The sequence below is a fragment of the Hemicordylus capensis genome, chromosome 1 (genome assembly GCF_027244095.1).
Source record: "Hemicordylus capensis ecotype Gifberg chromosome 1, rHemCap1.1.pri, whole genome shotgun sequence".
Classification (NCBI taxonomy): Eukaryota; Metazoa; Chordata; class Lepidosauria; order Squamata; family Cordylidae; genus Hemicordylus; species Hemicordylus capensis.
Window position 1 is genome coordinate 55,527,729 of NC_069657.1, and position 24,695 is coordinate 55,552,423.

The following is a 24,695-nucleotide window of genomic DNA, read 5'->3' on the forward strand; positions in this document are numbered from 1 at the left end:
GCAACTGAAAGGAAGCGCCCCGTCCTGGGCCAGCAGTGGTGGGGAATCTCTGCGCCACCACTTCAGTCAGCCTCGTGGCACTCTGTTTTGCCGCGAAAAGTCCACAGTAGGGCCCGGCGGAGTTGAGAGGGCAGCCGCTGCAACCGGCGGAAGCTGTGTTTGTTCCGGGCCAGTGGCGGTGGGAAATAGCCACTCTGCTGGCGGCGGAATGCAGCTCCCACCAGCCGCAGAAGTGGCCCATCCGCTTAGCCTGTCCCCCCGCTGCGCGCTCCGGTTTGCCAAGGAGAGCGCCCCGCCGGGCCGGTTGTGTTGGAGCGCAGCAGCCGAAACAGGTGGGAAGTGGTGGGAAATCTCCGCAGTTCTGCTGCGAACGAAGCACATTTGCTCGCTTGCTTGTCCGAAAGAGCAGCGATGGGAGGGGCGAAAGGAGAGCTGGGGGGAAATTCCCGGACAAAGACCAGGTCCATCCAGGAGAATGAATGGAGATAGCTCCAGTGCGGTGGTGGTTGAGCTTCTTTGTGAGTCACGTCTGTCGTTCCAACCAAGCAAGCGAGGGCACGTAACCATCCCAGACTCCAGTCATTCCCTGCACGTCCAGCACTGCCCGGGAGCCTTTTCCGTGCGCTTCGTTGGACCTCGCGTGTTCCCGGCCCGTGTCCCCAAGGGATGGCAGGGAGGGGCGGCGGCACAAGAGGAAGGGCGGGAGGCGGGGGGACGCGCCGCTCGCTCCCATTGGTACGTGTGCACGCTCCCGAGCGGCATGTTCTCTGTAGTATCCGGCTGTGTGGAAACATGGCATTTCCCGCGTGGAGCTCAGGCCGGGCCAGAAGCAGCATGTCGTCGCTGCGGTAGGCGGTGCCTCCTGCCTCCTCCTGGGACGGGGGATCTGATCCGCCTGCGGATGGCCACCGGCGGGGAAGCAGAGCAGCCCCCGGCCAAGCTCAGTGGGGACTCAGTAGAAAGCATGAGGAGGATTTTCATCACTCGCCCCGAGAGCCGCGAGGAGGATGGCCAGGGTGGGCGAGAGGAGCAGCCCGATGGCAGCGGCCTTTGCCCGGGGAAGGCAGGGGAGGCCGGAGCCGTCGAGGGCACGTTGCTCTCCAGCCCTCCTCCTCCTAAGAAAGCGCCTCACAGAGAGCACCGCAGAGATGCTCAGAGGCTAGTCTTACACTATATTGTGCCTTGTATGAACGCCTATGGCTTGTGCATAGTAGACCACTTCCTGGGGCACAGGATGGCCGAGAGAATCTTGCAAGAGGTCCTGGCTTTGCAACTGAGTGGCAAATTCCAGGACGGAGCCCTGGCGAGTCAGAGAGCGGGCAGCAGCAAAGCTATTCGCGGGGACGAGATTTTGTGGGTAGAGGGCAGTGAACCGGGCTGTGAAAACATAGGCTACCTCCTGAAAAGAATGGATAAACTCATCATGCATGCAGATGGAAAGCTGGGTCATTACAAAATTAGAGGAAGACACAAGGTCAGTAGTTTCAGTTTTAAGGACTCTACAAAGCTCACACTCTGGCTTCTCCCAAGTTTCTAATCTCTCAGAATCTTAACTAAACTTTGGTTGTCGTTTCTAGTCACTCTTGCATGATGTGAAGTAGTTTGCTTTTTTTCCTTAGTTCTTAGTCCAAGTTTGACTCTTTTGTAAAATACATTATAATGTGGTAGAGTTCACGACATGTTGCAAGTAACGTGTGATTTCATAGTAATGATTCAAATAAGGGGTAATCTCACGAGGATTTTGTTTTCCTTTCCCCCGTCATCAAAACTGGTAAAGCCGAATTTTTGAGTTGTAGTTTTAGCAGAGAAATTCTGAATCTAATCTATATTTCTATATAATCTCACTTCCTTTTAGGAAAGATTCCTGAGATTTAGACTCTAAACCATTACAATTCCATGGATGCTTTTAAGTCAGGGGAGAGTTTCCTTTCAACCCGGGCATTGGCACTTAGAATGAGTGATGTTGTTTGCAAAGCACTTTCCAGCCGTCTAATGATGGTTTGTCTGCAGAAGGTCAGGTGTGGGGAAGGGGAAGACCTCCTTCCGAAAACAGACGAGGATAAGCACTTGTAAACTCACTCCCCGTCCCCTGTAGTATTAAGTTGCCAAGAGAAACTCCGCTGGCACTCGCTTACACCCATTCCCTACCGTTTGTTTACATTGGCTTCTAGTATAAGACCGTAGTAGAAGCGTACATGCTGGGAGAGAATTCCTCAATGGCGGAGGCCACGCCCCCTTCTGGGTGTGGGCGGTGCCCGCCAAGCAGCAAGTCACACCTCTTCCAGACACGCGGCTTTCTCTCTTTCTCTCCCCCTCCCCCGCCCCCATGCATTGATTCCAGCCGTGAACTCTGTGGGGGTTGGATGTTCTACAGGAAGCCCCGCCCCGCTTCCCACTTGATTGGTTGAATTCACGCTCTGCGGGGCTGGGGGTGGCCGCCGGGTGAGCGTGTCCCAAGGTCCGGGCTCCACCCACGTGGCGCTCGCCGCTGAGTAAGGACACATTCTGCACGTAGCAGACGTATTAATCAGAGAGGGGCCATCTGCTGCCTTAGTTAAATAAATTGAAAGGAGTTTGCAGTACTCGGCTCCAAAAAAGGGGGAGCGACCACATCTGTAAACGGGGGTGTTCCCTTCACATACATATTGACCTCCCGCAAAGCAGATAGAAAAGGTCTGCAGCAGCTCCCCTTTGCAGCAATTATCTATCTGTCAAGGTGCTGCTCCTAGCAGTGAGCGGAGGTCAGTTCGAGGTAGGAGTGCAATCGCCGTTCACTTCATTTTCCAGCCTCATGTCGCCAGGGGCTGGGAAGAACGGAGAAGGCTATCGCTGGGTACCCTGAAGACCAAGTATTACCTTAACTTTCGGACACACCGCTTTCTTTTGCTACACCGACATAGATTTGCTCTGGGGTTTGTGGTTATTTTTTTTAAACCCAAGAGTGAGAAATGCTGGCGCGTGTGGCTGATTCAGTTTGCTAGAAGTATTTGATGCACATCAGCGCGCCTTCACGGTCCATAGCTTGATTTTAGTCTCCAAAACAAAAGGGGGGCAATTGCTAGGATGCCCTTGCGTCATATCATGAGGTTAGATCTAGAGAAAATAGCTCTAGACTACATTGTACCTTGTTTGCATGACATCGGCTTTTGCTACCTGGACAACTTTTTGGGGGAGTTAGTAGGAGATTGTGTCCTGGAACGAGTGAAGCAGATGCATTATGACGGGGAGCTACAGGATGGTCAACTAGCCGGCCAGCGCACTGGCATCTCCAAAAGGCACTTGAGGGGAGACCAGATAAAGTGGATCGCAGGCACTGAGGAGGGATGTGAGGCCATCAGCTTTCTCTTGTCACTGATAGACAGGCTGGTGATGTACTGTGGCAGTAGACTGGGCAAATACTATGTCAAAGAAAGGTCCAAGGTAAGAGCTTTCAGTAGAGTAAAATAGCTGCTAACATTTCTCATGTAATAAGATTTGGTTTAGGATTCACTCCTGAATACCTACCATCAGGATACTAAATATGGTGTTTGCTTTAATTTTATTGCTAGAATTAATCTTTTCATCCTCCTAAACTGCAAGCTATAGATAATTGTGTTACCAGGATTCATTATAATGATCCCCTTTCTTTCTGCTTTCTAAAACTCCAATCCTGAACAGTTCCGTTGAAATAATTCCTATTGCAACCATGACAATATGTGAGGTGCTCTAGAGTCCTTAACTTTTAAGTGCAGCCCATGTATATGTATGAACTTAAGTTTATAACTTACTTATATGGGGGTAGCCCCCAGATGATCTCAGTGAGATTAAACGGTTTGCAATTTGTGTCCCAGAAGTAGAAATGCAGAGTGTTGGTTTTTGAAACAAACAGGGAAAACTTTCTCTGATGTTGTTAATTGCAACATAGAAGTGATAACAAAGAAGCAGAAGTGTTTCCTAGAAAAAAGCAAAATGGATCTGAATGGTGACAAAAGTTTGCAAAAGTCCCCCTCATAATTAGATTAACAGGTTCCTTTCCTGTCACTTTTCCACTAAGCTCCAGGCAGCCCACTGTGGTACTCTAGGCTTGAGTGCTTGTCAGGCTCCTGAGCAGCTTAACTTGTCTTTAGAGAGGTAATAAAGTTAATCCCTAATTTATGCACATATGTACCAGCAGAGGCCACCGCACTGCTGAATCAATAAACAAAATTCACAGCAATAAATAAGAACATTTTTACTGGAAAGTTATAGTACTATGTGAGTCCAAGCATGAATTCCTTCTGGGGCTTGAAGTTTGCTTTAAAGGAGCTACTATAATGCTGCCTAATGGCGCAGCAGGGAAATGACTTGACTAGCAAGCCAGAGGTTGCTGGTTCGAATCCCTGCTGCTATGTTTCCCACACCTATATTGGGCAACAGTGGTATAGGAAGATGCTCAGGGGCGTAACTACTATTAGGCAAGGGGAGGCGGCTGCCTGGGGGCCCCCATGCCTCGAGGGGCCCCCCAGAGGCAAGTCACATGTGAAGTGTGTGTGTGTATCAGCGAGGGGCCCGTTTTAAAATTTTGTCTCTGGGCCCACTCCAGCCTTGTTACGCCCCTGAAGATGCTGAAAGGCATCATCTCATACTGCGTGGGAGGAGGCAATGGTAAACCCCTCCTGTATTCTGCTAAAGACAACCACAGGGCTCTGTGGTTGGCAGGAGTTGACACTGACTGGATGGCACAACTTTACCTTTATAATGCTAAAAGGACTGCATGGCTTCAGACAAATTACCTATCAATTTGTTTGCTTTTTACAGCCTTTTAAAAATGTTTACACAAAAGTAAGTTCCTCTGAGGTCAATGGAGCAACTATGTCTGCATAGGATTGTACCCACTGAATGCTAAACACATTTAGAAGGGATAACAAAACTCCTGATTTTATGGGCATGGAGAAAGGTTTTCTAATAATTGCAGTCTGGAATACTCTCTTGATGTAAAGCTTTGTGTCAGGGAAATTATTCTAGTGATATTGCTTTCTTTCTACTGTGCAGAAAGTTAAGCAGTTTCATACATGTGTTCAAGTGAACAAACCACTTATTCTTTAACAGTTAGGGGTTTGTTCCTCGCAGCTGTACACTAGTGTTCTCTCTAATTTTTCCCATCTTTAGGTGGAATGAGTTTTGTCCTGGGCGGCATTATCAAAACAGTGTGTGTGCACATGCATTTAGTGTAGGGCCTTCCTGATTCAACTTGAGCGGGATCTAAAATTAACTGAGCAGACATCAAAAATGTGTGAACACGTGCACATAGGCACACATTAGAGCGAACAGTGCTGTACACTGAAAAATGAGGTTCATTGTGTACAGGTTCCTCACACCTGTACACATTTCACACCAAGAATGAATGAGGAAGAATGATGGGTACTTGTCATCTTTATGCTGCGTTAGGAGAGGAGAGCTGGTCTTGTGGTAGCAAGCATGACTTGTCCCCATAGCTAAGCAGGGTCTGTCCTGGTTGCATCTGAATGGGAGACTTGATGTGTGAGCACTGCAAGATATTTCCCTCAGGAGATGAAGCCGCTCTTCTGAGGAATTGTTAAGTAGCTAGCTGCAAGGTTGATCTGCAGTCATTTGTGCATGTACATGATCCAAATATACTTGATTGATTTGGTAGTTTGCAACAGTACATCCATCTGTTCCAACTAGTTGGTTGCTGATCAGCTGTTTCAGTGCCATTCCATTGTCCTAAAATGTGCTGTGCATCACAGTTTTCCACAGATCATTGTTTCTAAATAGGTGGAGCATGCGAATAAGTGAAGTGTACAGATAACCAAAACTGAGTTGCATAATGCAAACAAGCTCATCAGTCTCATGTCTTTATGTTCCTCCAGCCTGTTTCAAAACTAATTATGGCTGTTAAAATAAACCGGATCCCTTCCTTCTTTAAAGCTAACCATGGTGCTGTGTTGTGTCTCCACCAGGGTTTTCACTAATTGTGGTACACTCAAATCACAGTTTGCAAACTCAGCTTCTGACCCTGATTGAAAATGGTGGTTAGGGAATAACCCACCATGGACATCTCAGTGCATAGGGCAGATGTAACATTGCACCATAGTTAGCTCTGAAAATGAAAAGGGGAAATTTGCATACATAAGGGACAGGTCAGAGAGTGGGAAGGAGTGCATGTGACTCATGATCTCCTAAGCGTGGCTGGGAGATTGAGCAGTGTGCTGTCTTTACCAGGCCTCAGTTGAGTGGCTCATAGAACCTGGCTTCAAACGCTCCAAAGTAGGACTTTAAGGATGACTCTTCTCTAGATCTACTGGATGGGAATCACTACCTTTTTAATAAACAGCATTTTTAAAAAGTACATTGAAGCCTTTCCTCTACTTTTTTGTCACGTAAGGAAGCTGCTAATAGGGGAGTGAATTTGAAAAGAAATAGAATGTACAGTGCAGCCAAAGCTGATTTTACAATCTGGCTAGAAATCTATTTAAAGCAGAGCGGATCTAAGCCCCAGTTGTGAACATGCCCTAAATTTAAAATTGTTGCCACAGGTTGCAATCCTTGGCATACGTACCTGGAAATATGTCTGTTTGACTTACTCTGAAGTAAGTCCCATTGACTGACATCCAGAGTAACACTGCACTAGTGCAATGAACAAAGATGCACCCATAGAAGAAGGCTGCTGAGCAGATGCTCAAAGTTGTGTGAACTCTTGCAGTCTCAGTTCACTTGCACAAGCGTTTGTGCAACCAGTAGAGCAGGCAGTTTTGAATCATTGCTTGTAACATATATGGGCTGAAGAAGAGGTTTCACAGCAGGAGGCAAGCTACATGTTGTATAAGCACACTCTGTTGCACCAGTGCTGCACTAGTCTGGAACACGGCCTCCAACTTTGCAGTACTAGCTAGCACAACATTCTTGCACTAGCATAACATGTTTGGACTAATGCAGTGTTAATCCTGATGTTAGCCACTGACTTAATACTTATTGATTATTTATTGATTGATTGATTGAATGAATGAATGAATGAATTTTTATACTGCCCTATCCAATTCAGCTCAGGGCAGTTCACAAACAAAACAAAAACAGTTAAAATCAATCACCAATAAAAACAAAAATTTTTAAATACCATGAAACAATAAGTTTAAAAACGATTTCAAAACCCTAAAATGAAAAAAGTACATTAAAAAACCCCTACAGCCATTTAAAATACTTCTCAGTAGATGGGCATAGGATTGCACTGCACAGCTGTTGCTTATGAAATTAGAAGTCAATCCAGACTTCTTAACTGCTGGAAAAGTGATAAAGGGCATGTTAGCATTAGTCAGTGCAGAAACATTCAGTTATATTAAAACATTATAGAGCAAGGCATGTTAATTATATTTGACAATTTCAAAGTGACAGTAGTTTGCAGCTGAGTTCTAAACTTTTTCCACACATTGCAAAAATGTTGTGCCAGTAACTTGTGTATCAGTAATGTTGAAGTAATAATAAAGAGCAGAGCCCACTCATGTTGAAGGGAATCCAGTAGGCTAACTTATATCTTTAGAACAAAATTGGGATGCTTATTTAAGAATAGTACAAGCAACTAACCTTTATGATCCTGTCCATCACTCCAGGAATTCAAGGGGACTATTTATGTACAAGGATAGTTTTAACCACCAACAATTACAGATGGAAGGCAGCATTGTATTCCACAGTTAAATAGTGCTGTAGTTCAGGACTTCAGTTTTTTAAAAAGAAGAGCAATACCTCATGTGGTGGGAATTCCAAGCAGACTATCCAAAGAACTTCAACACAGAAAGTAAAATTCCTTGTTCTCACTACAGTAGAATATTTTAGCATGTTCTTGCATCTGCTTATGGTTACGTTATGCTTAGTTAATTTTGTCCATGTCTGTCTACTAGTACCACACCAGTAAATAGCATTTGCTATTAGTATGGCAAAGATTGGTAACCCTGCAAAATACCAGCTCAGTTGGGTCAATCTTCAGACTGGAGTTTTGAGAATCATGAATGTACAATGGACTCACCCACTCCTTTCTGCCACCTCCCCTCCTCCCTCCTCCTCTCTTGTGTGCTGATTCCCATCATCATTTCCAGGTTGCTCTAACCATAGTCAGTCATGACATCCTAACTGGGCAAACTATAATTAGTGTCAGACCATTATTTGAAGCACGTTGGAAAACTGTGATTGATAGGTTAGTACTAATTGTAGTTGTCATAGCTGAGTTGTAGAGCACATGTATGCATGCAAAACTCCCAGATTTTATCTCCAGTTAAAGCATCTTGGGTTATAGGACTGTCTGAGATCCTGAAATGCTGCCAGACAGAGTGGACCAGTTGCAGGGAAGTAACAGCAGGAGAGAGGGCATGCCTTAAATTCCTGCCTGTGGCTTCCAGCAGCATCTGGTGGGCCACTGTGCGAAACAGGATGCTGGACTAGATGGGCCTTGGGCCTGATCCAGCAGGGATATATAATGGTCTTATGACCATTCAGTGCACGTGTTCCAGGTCTGATCTATATCAGCATGCACCTGATATGAAATTGACACATGGCAAAGTCCTAGCACAGATAACAGCTTTAAGGCCTGTCTGTCCACATTGTTAGTACTACTCTAGTGCTGAATAGTTGCTTTGCTATTATCAAATCACAGTAAATTAATGGATATATATAATTCCTACTGTCCGCAATGGTGGTTGTTTTCAGTTGTTATCAGGGTACACCTAGGTAATATTGGAGCCTGGACATAAGGCATTTGGAGCCTCGCCCGCTGCAAGTTGAGCATCATTTTTAACACGTAAGCTCTTGAGGGCACAAACCACATCACCCAGGACAGACCAAAGAGGATTTGAGGGCCCTCAGGGTGTGTGGAGGCCCTGGACTTCGGCCCCGAAGTCCTAGGGTAAGAGCACCTCTGGTAGGCCCTCGTTATCTGAGGACTCTCTATCTGTGGTTTTGTGCATCTGCAGTTGGGTCTCAGAGACCCAGTTTCATTATCCATGGGTGGGAAATGGGCGAAATTTGCCTATCTGCATTTTTGAGTGGCCGGAAATGACCAAATGAAAATCATCATTTCCAGCCGCCATTTTTAAGCAGAGAGACCATTAAATTTATTTTTTTTTAATTGGCAAATATTAAACCATTTTGAAGGGCATTGCTGGAGACCTGGAGAATAAGGTATTATCCTTCTTTCTGCCCACCCCCCTGTTTTTTCTGCGCTTTTTTGGGGTAGGAACCTAACTCCCCATCTCCCATTGGATCAAGGTAGGGATGTGCATGGAATCAGCGGGGGCCAGTTTGATGGCAGGAGTGTGTGCTACTTTAAGGGCAGGGGAGGGTGCACTTCCACCCCACCACCACCCCAGCCATGTTTCCCCCACCAGCACTTGGTTAACTAAAAGTCCATTGGGGTGGCAGTGTATTTCCCTGCCGCCCATTTGCTATGCTGTCCAGATGTACCTGGAAGTAGCGGGCGCACCGTGTTTATACTTGAAATACAGTGAAGTTGTTACTTCTCAGAGTAATATAAGCAAAAAGACAAATCCCTGCTCCAAGGAGCTTTCTGGGATATAAATGTAAAGGTAAAAATAAAAGGAACCAAGAAACAAGCTTCAAGCAGTAATCAGGGTGGCATGCCCTGTCAAGTTTAAACCCTGGTGGGTGGACTCCTCTTGACACATGGTGTTCCCAGCCCCTTACTAGGCCAATTAAAAACACACCCAAGGTTCCAGTTGAAGCACAGGGTTCAGCAGCAGCCACCATTGCTGACTGAATTAGTTCCCTTTGCCCCATTAGACAAGTCCCTACTCAGAGTCACAGCAGAACACACACCATCTCTCCACATTCCTCCTACCCCAGAGAAACTTGAACATCTGCCTCTAAATGTTCAATGTTAATGTAATGCATGTCACCCTGATTTCCCTGGCTTAAAAACCCAGCAAAGTGTAGTAGATCCCCAGAGAGGGTGAAAACCACTCACATGTCAGAGTGGAGGGGGGAAATTCCCTCCTGTCCCCATAGAGGGCAACCATCAAAAAGGTCTAGGGTTCTCCTATCTTAAAAGGGAGGGTGTGTGGAATGCAATCCAGCCAAATTGTCACACCAATGCAACATTGAATTGGCCACCTCTCCCTTAAAAAGGCTATCTCCCCTCCCATGCCAGTCTCACAGGAGGCTAATCCAGCCGGCTCAATTGATTTAAACTATTACTACCACACCCATAGAGTGTGGTAACATGTCTGCCTTTTCACAGCTCCGTCCATAACCATCTCCTTCCCAGTAAGAGGAGGAGAGAGTGGGGAAGATGATATATTGGGATATCCGTATTCAAGGAATGAGGATGAGGTTGCATCTAAGCTGAAAGATAGGGATTTGCTCATCTCACAAGGTTGTTACAAACATATATGAGATTATAACCATGAAGAATTTTCTAGAATGACATTTGCTATTTAAATTTATTTATTTTAATGAAGTAGTACACAATGGGGAAATAAGGTGTGGGGTAAGTGCACCCTCCCCTGCCCTTAAAGCAGCACACACACACACCCCGCCGTCAAACTGGCGAAACTATCCGCTGTTCGAACCGGTTAGGAGGCCCGTAAAGGATTCCGAACCGGTTTTGTGCACATTGCTAATTCAAGGTTTCGTTATTCGCTGTTTCCGCTTCCATGCTAATAGGCAAAAACAGAACAGAACCCCCGTGAATAATGAGGGCCACCTGTATAGAGGTAAGGAATGACTATTACTCTATTTTTAGTCGGATAAGAATATAAGCTGCAGGATTGTGAACTTATTTCTGTTCTAGGCATAAAACCTAAGCAGCAGGGTGAGAGCGATTTATGACAGGGCTGCTGAAGAGCACCACCTATAGAAATATAATTGTTTATTATAGGCAACAAAGGATTTTGATGATACTTGCATAGCTGCATGCTTTGCAATTAGTTTATAATGGAAGGTCTGATGAAAACTGCCATCCTGGAGAAATATGCATAATTTGTCTTTCTTTTTTTCTAATCAAATGCACATGTTCTGGCGTAATGATTGGGTTCAGATCTGTTCTCTTGGCTGACTTCCAGGATGCCCAGTGCTCATCAGACTGGGTCCACAGCCACTGGAACTGTAAATACAACAGACAAGTCATTTTATGATATCAGACGGAGGAATTCAGCTTTGGCAGAGATCCTGGAGCAGTTGCCATGGCTCTTTGTCAGAACTGATGTTTATATCTGTGTTTGTCAAGCAAGATTAGTTAGTCTGGTTGATTATGTGCAGAAATGGGAGTGGGTTGTCTCTCCCCACCTTTCTTTTAAACAGATGACAAATTGCAGTTTGATGTACTTTTATTTTCCTCGTTCAGGCAATGTTCTCAGATCTTTTATGCAACGTTATTGCACATAGTACTTTCATAAGGATGATTTGGATATATATATGGTACGGTACTGAAGCAGGTAGTATGTTGGGTTTGGATATGGATTGTGTTTATTCTTGAAATACAGTGAAGTTGTTACTTCTTGGAGTAACATAAACAAAAAGACAAATCCCTGCTCCAAGGATCTTTCAGACTTGATCTTGATAAAGGGAAGGCAATAAGAGAAGGGGAAGGAAGGACAGACACAGGAAATGTAATTAGGGATGGACAGAAATATGGCAAATGCAGTAGGCTTAGTTTCTCTAGGGGTGAGGACTAAAGGGTTTTGCCGAAGACTTCAAACAAAGGTACTGTAAATTGCAGGCTAAACCAAAAAAAAAGAGGCAGACACCCACCATATGAATTAAAATTGGTCATAACTTTGTTTAACATCAAGTTTTAAAATTTGATATTTAAAAAGTAGTGGTTAGAGTGTTGGTCTGAGACTTGGAAGACCTGAGTTCAAATTCCTGTTTGGCCATGAAATTCACTGGATGACTTTGGGCCAGTCACTTATTGCTCAGCCTAACATACCTCATACGGTTGTTGTGAAGATAAACATATCCATGTTGACTAATCTGAGCTCCTTAAAGGAAGAGCGGGATGTAAATGTAAAAGTAAAAATAAAAGGAACCAAGAAACAGGTTTAAAACAGGAATCAGGGTGGCATGCCCTGACAAGTTTAAACCCTGGTGGGTGGACTCCTCGTGACACATGGTGTCCCCAACCCCTTACTAGGACAACTAAGAACACACCCAAGGTTCCAGTTGAAGCACAGTGTTCAGCAGCAGCCACCATTGCTGACTGAATTAGTTCCCTCTGTCCCATTAGACTGGTCCCTACTCAGTCACAACAGAACACACACCATCTCTCCACATTCATGCAACCCTAGAGGAACTCGAACATCTCCCTCCAAATGTTCAACATTAGTGCATGTCACCCTGATTTCCCTGGCATAAAAAACCAGCAAAGTGTAGTAGACCCCCAGAGAAGGTGAAAACCACTCACATGTTAATCAGAATAGAGGAGGAAAATTAACTCCTGTTCCCATAGAGGGCAACCATCAAAAAGGTCTAGAGTTCTCCTGTCATAAAAGGGAGAGTGGGTGGAACACAATCCAGTCAAATCTTCACACCAGTGCAGCCTTGAATTGGCCACCTCTCCTTTAAAAAGGCTTTTTCCCCCAGTCCAGTCTCACAGGAGGCTAATCCAGCAGGCTCAATTGATTTAAACCATTACTACCACTCCTAATGGTGCAGCAGGGAAATGACTTGCCTAGCAAGCCAGAGGTTGCTGGTTCAAATCCCTGCTGGTATGTTTCCAGACTATGGGAAACACCTATATTGTGCAGCAGCGATATACGAAGATGCTGAAAGGCATCATCTGCTACTGTGTGGGAGATGGCAATAATAAACCCCTCCTGTATTCTACCAAAAACAACCAGAGGGCTCTGTGGTTGCCAGCAGTCGACACCGACTTGACGGCACACTTTACCTTTTACCACATCCATAGAGGGTGACCATATGTTTGCCTTTTCACAGCTCCTTCCATAACCATCCCCTTCCCAGCAAGAGGAGTAGAGAGTGGGGTAGATGATATGTGGGTATCCCAAGATAAAAAATACTTGGGATATCTATATATCTCTATTATCCAAAGCACTATTCAGATATTACATTTTATGTTTGTATAGCTGTCTATACACATCTACTTGTTTTTGTGTAAATGATCATACATGCATTCATGTTAAAAGCAAACCTTGGTACAGGCTCCCTCAAATGCAGGGCACAGAAGTGCACAACTGTAGCTGTGTTGAACACAGCATCTGTTTAACTGACACACCGCATACAGAACTGCATGTGTGTGCACATGTTTATTATTATTATTTTTACATTTATATCCCGCTCTTCCTCCAAGGAGCCCAGAGCGGTGTACTACATACTTGAGTTTCTCTTTCACAACAACCCTGTGAAGTAGGTTAGGCTGAGAGAGAAGTGACTGGCCCAGAGTCACCCAGCTAGTTTCATGGCTGAATGGGGATTTGAACTCAGGTCTCCCCAGTCCTAGTCCAGCACTCTAACCACTACACCACGCTGGCTCAATTCCTGATTGTCATCCAAGCAACTTCATGCATCTTCTTGATTGTTATTTAAAGAACACTAGCTCACTGATTAACCCAACATCCTAGATTACCCCAAAGCAGTTTGATACATAATCTTTCCTTAAATTTGAATCCATTATAACAGGGGTAGGCAACCTTGGCTTTCCAGCTGTTGTGGAACTACAATAAACTGTGGCTGTGGATGATGGGAGTTGTAGTTCAATATTTGGAGAGCCAAAGCTGCCTACCTCTGCATTATAAAATAAAAATATATGGTGTATCAATTTTTATCTGGATTATTTTCTTTCTTATAAATATGCTTTGCTTCCCCCACCCCCGCTGCTATTAGATCCTATTGCCTAGGGCCTGAGGAAAGCATGAAGTCATGTGACAATTTCCATTTACTTCAGTGTTTTGTTTTTAATCAGATTGTTAATCAGGGCCCCCGATCAGTTAAATTGCCATTGACAATTCTCCTTTTCTCCTTCCTGGGGAAAGGAATTGTGTAAACTGCTTAAACTCTAGGTGACCTTTCCTGTGAACTAAACTAAAGACATGCCTTTTTGCTCTTAGTCATTGTGGATGGCAATCTGAAATTCAAAAGGGAGAGAAACCTTGATGGACTCTTGAATTCTCTGCGAAACAGAATTTTCAGTATAGTGAGGATAACCCAAGTATAAGGATAGAACTGCACATTATACTGGCAAAAACGGGTTTCTAAATGTGATTGTGGGAGCTGGGGAGGCACTTCAGAGAAGAAATCAGTGTGCGGGGGAGGGAATCTTCTTGAGCTTTCACAATCTCTCCCCCGGGGAAGTCTCCCTCCTCCACTTATTTCTAGCCTGGCTGGGAAAAGATGGCCTTAGAGGAAGAGTTGCAGGAGAGAATTGGTAGACAAGGTAAAGATAGAGCATCCCTTCTCCTGCCTATCAGTTCTTCACTGCAAATACCCTCTGACCTCTCATTAGTGTTTTATTTTATTTATTTATTTATTGTAAAATTTATATACTGCCTTTCATTAAAACAATCCCAAGGCGGTTTACAGCAAAATTTAAAAACGAGATTGTAAAAAAGACACAATTAAAATATTAAGCTAAAAATATAAAACAAATCTGATTAAAAATTTAAAAAGCATAAAAGCAATACAGAGTACAAAGAGCAGCAGCAGAGACAATCAAATAAAAGCCTGGGTAAAAAGCCACGATTTAATATGCTTTCTAAAAGTATTATAGTTTTTAAAAAATCATTTATCCTGCCTTTCTCAAAAGAACCAAAGCAGGGGTAGGGGGGTGTATGTGCGCGCGCGGGTGGAGATCTCTGTGCATGCATGGTGATGTGAATGGCCTCTGTGCATGCACAAAGTCATGAAAATGGCCTATGCATGTGTGCAGAGGCCGGACTTGGGCTGCAGATGGCCCAGGTTGTCCTTCAGGAGGCTGGCTGGGGGCTTGGGGGAGCCCCCACCACCTCCCCTCACTGCTGCCAAAGTCTACGCAGCGGCCTCCACTAAAGTACAGAGTACCCTTTACTTGTAAGGGGGAATCCTTGCTGGATTCCCCTTTACAAGTATATCTGTGAACTGGACCAGATCTGGTTTGGCCGAACTCAGAACTGGAGTGGGTCAAATCCGGTCTGGATTCTAACTGAACCAGCAAACCGGTTCTGTGCACACCCCTAGTCCAAGGCTTCATCTGATCCCTAAGGGGGAGCAATGCAGGGGCTCAGTGGCCGTACACAAGGAGAGCATCCCACAAATTGGCATCACCAAAAAGCCCTGCTCCTGGTCAGGGGCGTAACGAGGCTGGAGTGGGCCCAGAGACAAAATTTTAAAATGGGCCCCTCGCTGATACACACACACTCACTTCACATGTGACTTGCCTCTGGGGGGCCCCTCGAGGCGTGGGAGCCCCCAGGCAGCCGCCTCCCCTTGCCTAATGGTAGTTACGCCCCTGCTCCTAGTAGATGGTAATTATTCCTCCGACGGCAAAGGCTGTCCAGAGCAGGGCCTCAGGTGATTAATGTAGCACATAAGAAGGAACAGGCCGGAGAAGACAGTCCCTTAAGTTCATGTCAAACGTGGGTGAGTGTTTAATTGTTGTAACTTGGGTTATATACCTATCAGACGGTTCATAAATATGATAAATAAATAAATCTACCCTGAATATCTGCTGTGTTAGTGTCACACTGGTGGTTGTTTGAATTGTTTTATTTGGAAAGTTGAAATTGCCAAAAAAACCCCCAAAACCCAATAAGATCTTTGTCATCCTACATGGTTACAATGCAAATTCCAGTATACATTTAAGTGGAGCCCATTTTTCTCTTAAATTCAACATGGCGGAAGAGGGTGGGAATAGATCCATGTCTTCTATGAATGTTGGCCATTTTGTTCATTTCTGTGAAACACTAAATTATCTACTTGTTGAGAAATTGTGAACTATCCCCAATATTCAGTCTTGGCAACAAATCTACAATCTTGACTTCTTATGACGGTTGCTTAATAAGAAGCATTGAAGCATACAGTACCGATAAGTTTCACCAAGGAGATTCAATAAAACAGTCAGTGGTTCAAAATTCAAGCTATCCCCAATTATTTAGAAAATGACCTCTAATATTTGTGACTAGTATATTTTAATAGAACTACACCTCTGCCACACATGTAAGAAAACTGCCAAACATTTCCAGCACTTAACGTCTGTTACAGTAACGTTAATCCATTGCTTCAGTTCTGAATGCCCAAGATCTTGTGCATACAGAAGCAGCACCCACGATTCAGCCATCCTCAGGCTTAGAAGTGCAGAGATGTTTACTTCCCAGATAAGGAATGGTTATCTGCCTTTTATCTGTATGCTTGCCTTCTTCAGCTTTTGCACATGGATCTGCTCACACACAGTGAGCAGCATCCAAACTAGGTTACATAAATATTATTTCCCAGGAATTACTCTGTAGGACTACTTAATTTCAATAGGACTACTCAGGAGTAACTTACTAGATACTGTCCAGTATCTTTTGGTGTATATGTAAGTCTGTTTTTGAAAAGAAAAATTTCGTCCTCTATTGGTGACAGAGGGAAATTCATTAAACCTATGATACAAAGCTTAAAAAACAAAACTTTGCTGTGATATAGTACATGCTAGACACACATTTAAGTGATGTTAAATTGCATCATGTGTAACTATACAGACTGTTTCTTCAAGATTCCTGCTTTCCATATAGTTTTGAACATATGTTACATTCAGTGGGAGCCTGGCTCTTGTAGAATTTTCTAATCTACCTGATTCCTTTCTGAAGGTGGTATTCCTTTATTTTGTACAGCACTCTCCCGGTAATAAAGCACTCTTACAACTTTTAACTTTTGCAACCCCAACCTGTGAGGCTGGTCTTGAGATACAGTGGCTTGGCCGAAGCCGTCACCTATGGCTTCTGACTTGCAGTGCATCATTATGGACCTTTTATCAGGCCTTGGATCCACAAGTTTGATGCATCAGATATTCATAAGCCATGCAGCTCTAGTGCACACTCTGTGCTATTCCCTTGGGTGGGATGAGAGCTGACCCACAAAAAGTACAAAGGAAGAGCCCTGCTGGATCGGACCAAAGATCCATCTAGTCTACATCCTGGTTTCCACAGTGGTCAACCAGACGTCTCCAGGAAGCCCACAAGCAGGGCTTGGACAATAGCCCTACCTCTTTGTTGGTATTCAGTGGGGATCCTGCCTCTGAACATGGGGGCACCATAGAGCCATCATGATAGACAAATTCATGGAGGATAGATCTGAGAAGAATGCTGGACTTTCATCTGCCCCTGGGTAGCCAGTGTGAGGTCCAAACCCACAGCCTTAGCATTATTAGCACCCTTTTTAGGTAAGATCACACAACTCCTGACATCTGATCATATGGCATCTTCTCTTTTCAGAGATGGCTAGGTTTTTCCATTTAGCATTTTGTTAAAGCTTGAAACTAAGCTTCATTGCAGATGCACCCCAAGGTGGGGTTTGTACTCAGCTTTTCCAAACACTACAATATATATTTACTGCCCAACACTAGCAAAACCAAAAAGTCTTCCAAAAACAAGACAATTTGGTTTTGCTTATATATTTTAGTGCAATTTCTCCCCAGAAATGTTTTTGGAATGAATAATGCATTTAAAAAACGTCCCTAATAAACTGAAAGGCACTGATGTTCATTACACTGATTGATGCAGCCAAATGTGTATGCTGAAAGGCAAACCTGTTTGTTTGCAGAAGGAATTCCAGGTGTCTAATTGGGTTAACAATTTACCTTGGTATCTTTATTTCCTTCTAGGATCAGCTGTTTCAGTAAATGTCATTCTTTCTTCACAATCGTATGCGTATGAGGGAGCGAAAAATAGGGCTTGCTGAGGGCACTAGTTTATGCATAGATCTTTCATCTTGTGCCAGACAGGAATTAATTGTGTACTAGTAGCAGGCGAAATTAATTAATAGTTCTGCTGTTTAAGTCCTGATTTTACAGCCAGTGTTGCATAGATATGGTTATTATTGGCAGCTTTATGGCTCAACCTCCATGAAATATTGTACATGAAGCTTCCAGAGGGGTTGTCATGCTAGTCTGTTCTGTCAAAAACAACAAAATGTCTTGTGGCCCTTTAAAGACTAACATATTTATTTCAGCATAAGGTTTTGTGGACTAGAGCTCCATAGTCCACGCAGGCTTATGCTGAAATAAATGTGTTTGTCCATAAGACTTTTAGTTGGTTTTTGTGTAGTTTGTGCATCTTCACACTGAGAGTAAGTAGTGAGCAGCTGTTGCCATTACTATTTTCCTCAGATGGGAGTTGACTCTCCTGGCCAGTAGCATAACCCATTTTCACACATAACCCATTTTCACCTTCTAGGTCCAGGTCACAGTGTGCTGAGTGGTTGATCCCCAGAGGTCAGTACCTGACAGACAGGGCAGGATTCACTTCTGGTTCACTCTTTAGGGTAAGGGAGGAGCCGATTGCTATACCCTCCCATCCTTATATTGCTGTAAGTGGTTACAGCAATATAAGGATGGGAGGGTGTAGCAATCGGCTCCTCCCTTACCCTAAAGAGTGAACCAGAAGTGAATCCTGCCCTGTCTGTCAGGTACTGACCTCTGGGATCAGCCACTCAGCACACTGTGACCTGGACCTAGAAGGCCTGGCTGCAGGAAGTGAAGGGGGTCCTTATCTCAGAAGGAGCCAGGGCAGGAGGGAAGATGAGGAGCAGGCTTCGTGAGCACCAGCAATGAAGTCTTGCTGCCTCATGGCCAACAGCCAGCCTAGAGACTTCTCTCATGGAAGGATATCTGGAGATCCTTGAGATTTTTCCATTGGTAAAGAGGAAGAGAGTCTCCCTGGACACTCACCCAAATCCAGGGAGAAGTTAAACTTTGTAATTAGGGTGTGGTGGCAGCGTATTTTCTACCAAGTTAAGTTTTAAAGGAGCAGCCTTGGTTGAGCAAACATGGAGGGAATGAATCAGCATTTTTCTCCCCCCCCCCCACCCATGGGTTTGCTTTGAGACAAAGGCTAGGCTTAAATCCACTATTCACCACAGGGGGAGGTGTCTCCTAATTGGGGGTGCACCCCATTGATGCCTATTATTGTCTTAAGCCCTGTTCAGGGTTGGGGTCAACCACCCCTGCTGTTGATAGCTAATGAGCTCATTCACAGAATCAAAAACTCTGTTCTACCCAGGTTTAGGATCTGTGTGCGCTCCCAACTTTTGGTTGTGTGGAAGCAAGGTAAGAGGAAAACTTGGGGAGAAGTGATTGTAAGGAAGCAAGGTAGGAGGAAAAGCTACCCAGGTTTCCCTCCTACCTGGCTTCCACAGAATCACTTCCCTCTTGCCTTGCTTTCACGCAACTGAAAATTGGGAATGCACACAGCTCCCAAACCCAGGTAGAACATATTTTTTCGATTGGGTGAATGACTTCAATATCTGTTTCTCTTATTTCTAGTTCCACACATTTTGAATGGTTTTGGATTCAATTACATTTTTATATCCAACTTTGACAACAAAAGCTGAATTCTTAATCTCTGGCAATTAATATTAGATCTTTTACCAACAGTCGTACTCGGCACCCAGGAGTGTCATTCTGCAGCTCTCCGCATACATTTTTGCCCCATCAGTTTCAGCAGAACTTTGGCATGCTTAATTGATTGCAGGAAAACCCATTGACCATGATCCAGAGAAGTGTGTCATTCAAATGCCCATGTTTGGCGTTAGTTTTGCTTTTGCTTGCCAAACAGCAGCAGCTTGTGGTGTCTCATAAGTGGTGAGTGAGGGACATACTGCTGTTTGGAAATCAAAGACAAAAACACTACATTTGAGCAAGCTCCTCGGTGCAATTTCATAGACTTGCTGAATCGCAACCATTATTTCCTAATGAGTTTCATTAATACCAGCGTGACTTACATCCATGTAAGTGGAACTTAGTTGCACTTAAAACGTACAGATTGAGGTCTACCATGACTTCAACCAACCTTAGAACATAGGAGCAGCACTGCTGGATCAGGCCCAAGGCTCATCTAGTCCAGCATCCTGTTTCACACAGTGGCCCACCAGATGCCACTGGGAGCCCTCAGGCAGGAGTTGAGGGCATGCCCTCTCTCCTGCTGTTACTCCCCTGCAACTGGTACTCAGAGGCATCCTGCCTTTGAGGCTGGAGGTGGCCTATAGCCCTCCAACTAGTAGCTGATGATAGACCTCTCCTCTATGAAGTTATCCAAACCCTTCTTAAAGCCATCCAGGTTGTTGGCTTTCACCACATCTTGTGGCAGAGAATTCCACAAGTTGATTATGTGTTGTGTGAAAACGTACTTCCGTTTGTTGGTCCTGGCAGTCAATTTCATGGGATGACCCCTGGTTCAAGTGTTATGTGAGAAGGAGAAGAATTTCTCTCTATCCACTTTCTCCACACCATGCATGATTTTATAGACCTCTATCATGTCTCCCTGCAGTCGTCTTTTTTCTAAACTAAATAGCCCCAGGTGTTGTAGTCTTGCCTCATAAGAAAGCTGCTCTAGGCCCCTGATCACCTTGGTTGCCCTCTTCTGCACGTTTCCCAGTTATACAATGTTCTTTATTAGATGTGGTGACCAGAATTGTACGCAGTACTCCAGGTGTGGCCACACCATAGTTTTGTATAAAGGCATTATAATATTAGCTATTTTATTTTCAGTCCCCTTCCTAAGGATCTCTAGCATGGAATTGGCCTTTTTCACAGCTGTCGCGCATTGAGTCGATACTTTCAATGAGCTGTCCACAACCCCAAGATCCCTCTCTTGGTCAGTCACTGAAAGCTCAGATCCCATCAGCGTATACTTGAAATTGGGGTTTTTTGTCCCAATGTGCATAACTTTACACTTGCCAACATTGAACCGCATTTGCCACTTTGTCACCCACTCCCCCAGTTTGGAGAGATCCTTTTGGAGCTGCTCACAATCCATTTTGGATTTTACTACCCAAAAGAGTTTGGTATCATCTGCCCACCTCGCTGCTTACCCATAGTTCTATCTAGATCATCTGTGAATAAATTAAAAAGCACCAGTCCCAGTACAGATCCCTGGGGGACCCCACTTCTTACTTCTCTCCATTGTGAAAACTCTCCATTTATACCTACCCTCTGTTTCCTGTCTTTCAAACAGTTAGCAATCCACACATGTACTTGTCCCCTTATCCCATGACTGCTAAGTTTCCTCAGGAGTCTTTGATGAGGAACTTTGTCAAAAGCTTTTTGGAAGTCCCGGTATACTATGTCAACTGGATCACCTTGATCCACACACTTGTTGACACTCTCAAAGAGCTCTAAAAGTTTTGTGAGGCAAGATTTACCTTTGCGGAAGCCATGCTGGTTTACTCCCAGCTGGGCCTGTTCTATGTGCTTTACAATTTTATCCTTAAGAATGCTTTCCTTCAATTTGCCTGGAACAGACATTAAGCTAACCAGTCTGTAATTTCCCGGATTGCCCCTGGATCCCTTTCTGAAAATCAGTGTTACATTTGTTACTTTCCAGTCCTCCCGGAAAGAAATCAGGCTCTGGCGTGATTGCAGGGATAAGTTATATATTTTAGCAAGGAGATCAACAATTTCACATCTGAGTTCTTTGAGGACTCTTGGATGGATGTCATTTGGCCCTGGTGATTTGTTAGTTTTTAGTTTTTCCGGACAGTTTAGAACATCCTCTATTATCACTTCTATCTGACTCAGTTCTTTAGCCTCCATCCCCAAAAAGCTTGGTTCTGGAACAGTTAGTTATCTTCTGCTCAGCATCCTCTGCCGTGAAGATGGACGCAATGAACTCATTTAGCTTCTCTGCAACCTTGTATTGTCACCTTGACCATAGGGTGGTTCACATGATGATAACTAGGGTAGGAGTTCCCAGTGTTCCCTGTAGCAGGGATTCCCAGAGGTTGTTGACTACAATTTCCAGCATCCTCAGCTACAGTGGCCATTGGCTGGGGATTATGGGAGTTGTAGTCAACAACCTCTGAGATTCCCTGCTACAGAGAACACTGTGCCTACCCTAGTTTGGGAGCTGTGAATCCTCCCAATATTTGATCATCTGTGAGGGGGAAACAAGGTTGGAAGCTCCTTCCGTGATCATGTAGCAAGCAGCAGCTGGGTTGGAGGACTCCCTCCTACTCAGCAGCTGGATCCAGCTGCTGAATGAGGTAAAGTGTGCTGTCAAGTTGGTGTTGACTCCTGGTGTCCACAGAGCCCTGTGGTGGTCTTTGGTAAAATACAGGAGGGGTTAACTATTGCCATCTCCCGCGCAGGATGAGATGATGCCTTTCAGCATCTTTGTATATCGCTGCTGTCCAATATAGGTGTTTCCCTATATTGGGAAATATACCAGTATATTCCTATACTGGGAAATATACCTGTGGGGATTCGAACCAGCAACCTCTGGCTTGCTAATCAAGTCATTTCCCCGCTGCACCATTAGGTAGTTGGAGGAAAAGCCCTAGTCAATCATCGTGTGAACTGCCCTCATGTCTGCTGCCTCTGCCAGCTCTTCAATCAGACTCCCCTAGCAGGATCCTGCCTCAAAGAAAATGAGTAGGTTTAGTATAGTAGATGTAGTATAGTTCCTACAATTCAGAAACTCCCCTATGTGAATCTTACCATTACTATGAATTCCTAGCAGAGATGAGATTAAAACCAGTGGGCTTAGGAAGCCACTGCCAAACACCCACAGCCCCCTGATCTGGAATATGGCAATAAATAATCATTTACCTTTCAAGATTGTTAGAAGTAGAACAAGATGTGAAGCATTTAAAAAAACAAACCAACATGAAAGTGCTATGCAAATGCGAAGCATCACATTTACAACGGATACTCTCATAAAAATAAATAGCTCAGCATGCTGTTTATTTACAATGTTCGATGTCACTCAGTTTAGACTAGAGACTGTTTTGACTGCCTGAAAATATCACTAGTTGTGTTGCAGTATGACCCTGGATGCAGTATGGATGGAGGCTGCATTGTCCTGAGCCCTGCATTAAAAGATAGGTAGGTAGATACTTTGTGCTTGCTGCCTCGTTTTGTAAGCGTATAAACAATTGTCAAACACTTAAGGACGAAGGAAAGCTTTTATGTGATAAGCTGTTCTGCCTTGCGGGAAACCTCTGACTGTCAAGAACTTCGCTGATATCACAGCTTTTGAAAGACCTTCAGGGAGCTGTAGGCTTAAATGACCCAAGGACACAGAGTAGAATGTTGCAAATGTGGTCATGTTCTTTCTTCTCCAGCCACCTAATGGCACAATGGGGGAAATGACTTGCCTGGCAAGCCAGAGGTTGCTGGTTCAAATCCCTGCTGGTATGTTTCTAGCCTATGGGAAACACCTATATCGGGCAGCAGCAATATACGAAGATGCTGAAAGGCATCATCTCATCCTGCGCGGGAGATGGCAATGGTTAATCCCTCCTGTATGCTACCAAAAGGGGCCTGAACAAATACTTGGAGGACAGGTTTATCAATGGCTACTAGTCTGGTGGCTATAGGCCACGTCCAGCCTCAAAGGCAAGATGCCTCTAAATGCCAGTTGCAGGGGAGCAACAGCAGGATAGAGGATGTGCCTTTACCTCTTGCCTGTGGGCTTCCCAGAGGCATCTGGTGGGCCACTGAACAGGATGCTGGACTACATAGGCCTGGGTCTGATCCAGCAAGGCTGTTCTTATGTGAAGTTTTGATGCTCTAGCGGATGGGATAGGGCTATGGCTAAGTGGTAGAGCACGTCCTTTGCGTGAAAGATCCAGGTTCAGTCTCTAGCAGCATCTTCAGATAGGGTGGGGAAAGACCCCCACCTGCAAACAGAGAACATTGAGCTAGGTGGTCCGATGGTTTTTCCAAGTATAGGGTAGCTTTGTATCTCTATACAAAGTACCCATGTTAACTCAGCAAAGATACACCTTTTAAAGTGGTTATTCTTATATATTTAGCAGGGGAGAGCAACTGGCCCTATCCATCCATAGCACAGCATCCCTCCAGTGGCTGTTGCTGGTGTCCGCCTTATGTTGCCTTTTATATTGTGAGCCCTTTGGGAACAGGAGACCATCTTATTTATGTATTATTTATTTTTCTATATAAACTGCTTTGAGAACTTTGGTTGAAAAGCGGTATATACATATTCTGCGTTGTTGTCGTATGAGGATGGAAGCTTACCTTGCCATATTAGTACAGTATGGGAAAATCTTTCTTCCCACCTACTTTGACTTGTGAGTGTTTTGCGTGACTGGTCTTTGTTCTAATGCGGCCTCTGTTTTTTTAACCTTCTGAGAAGTCCTGGTCTCAGGTGCAAATCAGTGTTCCCTCTAATTTTTTTCTGTGCGCAGAATGAGTTTTGGTCCGGGTGGCGGTATCAAGGCAGCGTGTGCGCATGTGCACTGAGAGTGGGGCCTTCCTGATTCAACCTGAGCAAGATCTAAAACTGAGTGGACATCAAAAAAATTGTGAGCACACACACATGCACACACCTTAGGGTAGGGCTGCTCAACTTTGGCCCTCCTGCAGATGTTGGCCTACAACTCCCATAATCCCTGGCTATAGGCAACTGTGGCTGGGGATTATGGGAGCTGTAGACTAAAAACAGCTGGAGGACCAAAGTTGAGCAGCCCGGCCTTAGAACACTGGTGAAGATGTAGCCTTAGCAGAAAGAACACAGTCTTTGCTGTCAGATGGTGGCAGCATCTCTCCAGGTCAGCATCCCAAAGAC

General features: G+C 44.6%; 1 protein-coding gene across 2 annotated transcripts in view; it reads left to right on the top strand.

Annotated features, from left to right (window-relative positions):
* Positions 1-801: 801 nt before the first annotated feature.
* Positions 802-24,695, top strand: part of EGLN3 (egl-9 family hypoxia inducible factor 3) — a 48,095-nt gene continuing 24,201 nt past the window's right edge. The window contains exon 1 of one of the 2 annotated variants that reach the window (XM_053286864.1): positions 802-1,474. In XM_053286864.1, the coding sequence (XP_053142839.1) occupies positions 902-1,474 (573 nt within the window). In that variant the 5' untranslated portion in view covers positions 802-901. Of the gene's footprint in view, positions 1,475-2,762; positions 3,421-24,695 lie in introns of those variants that run through there. The other variant, XM_053286865.1, reaches the window with a different exon arrangement.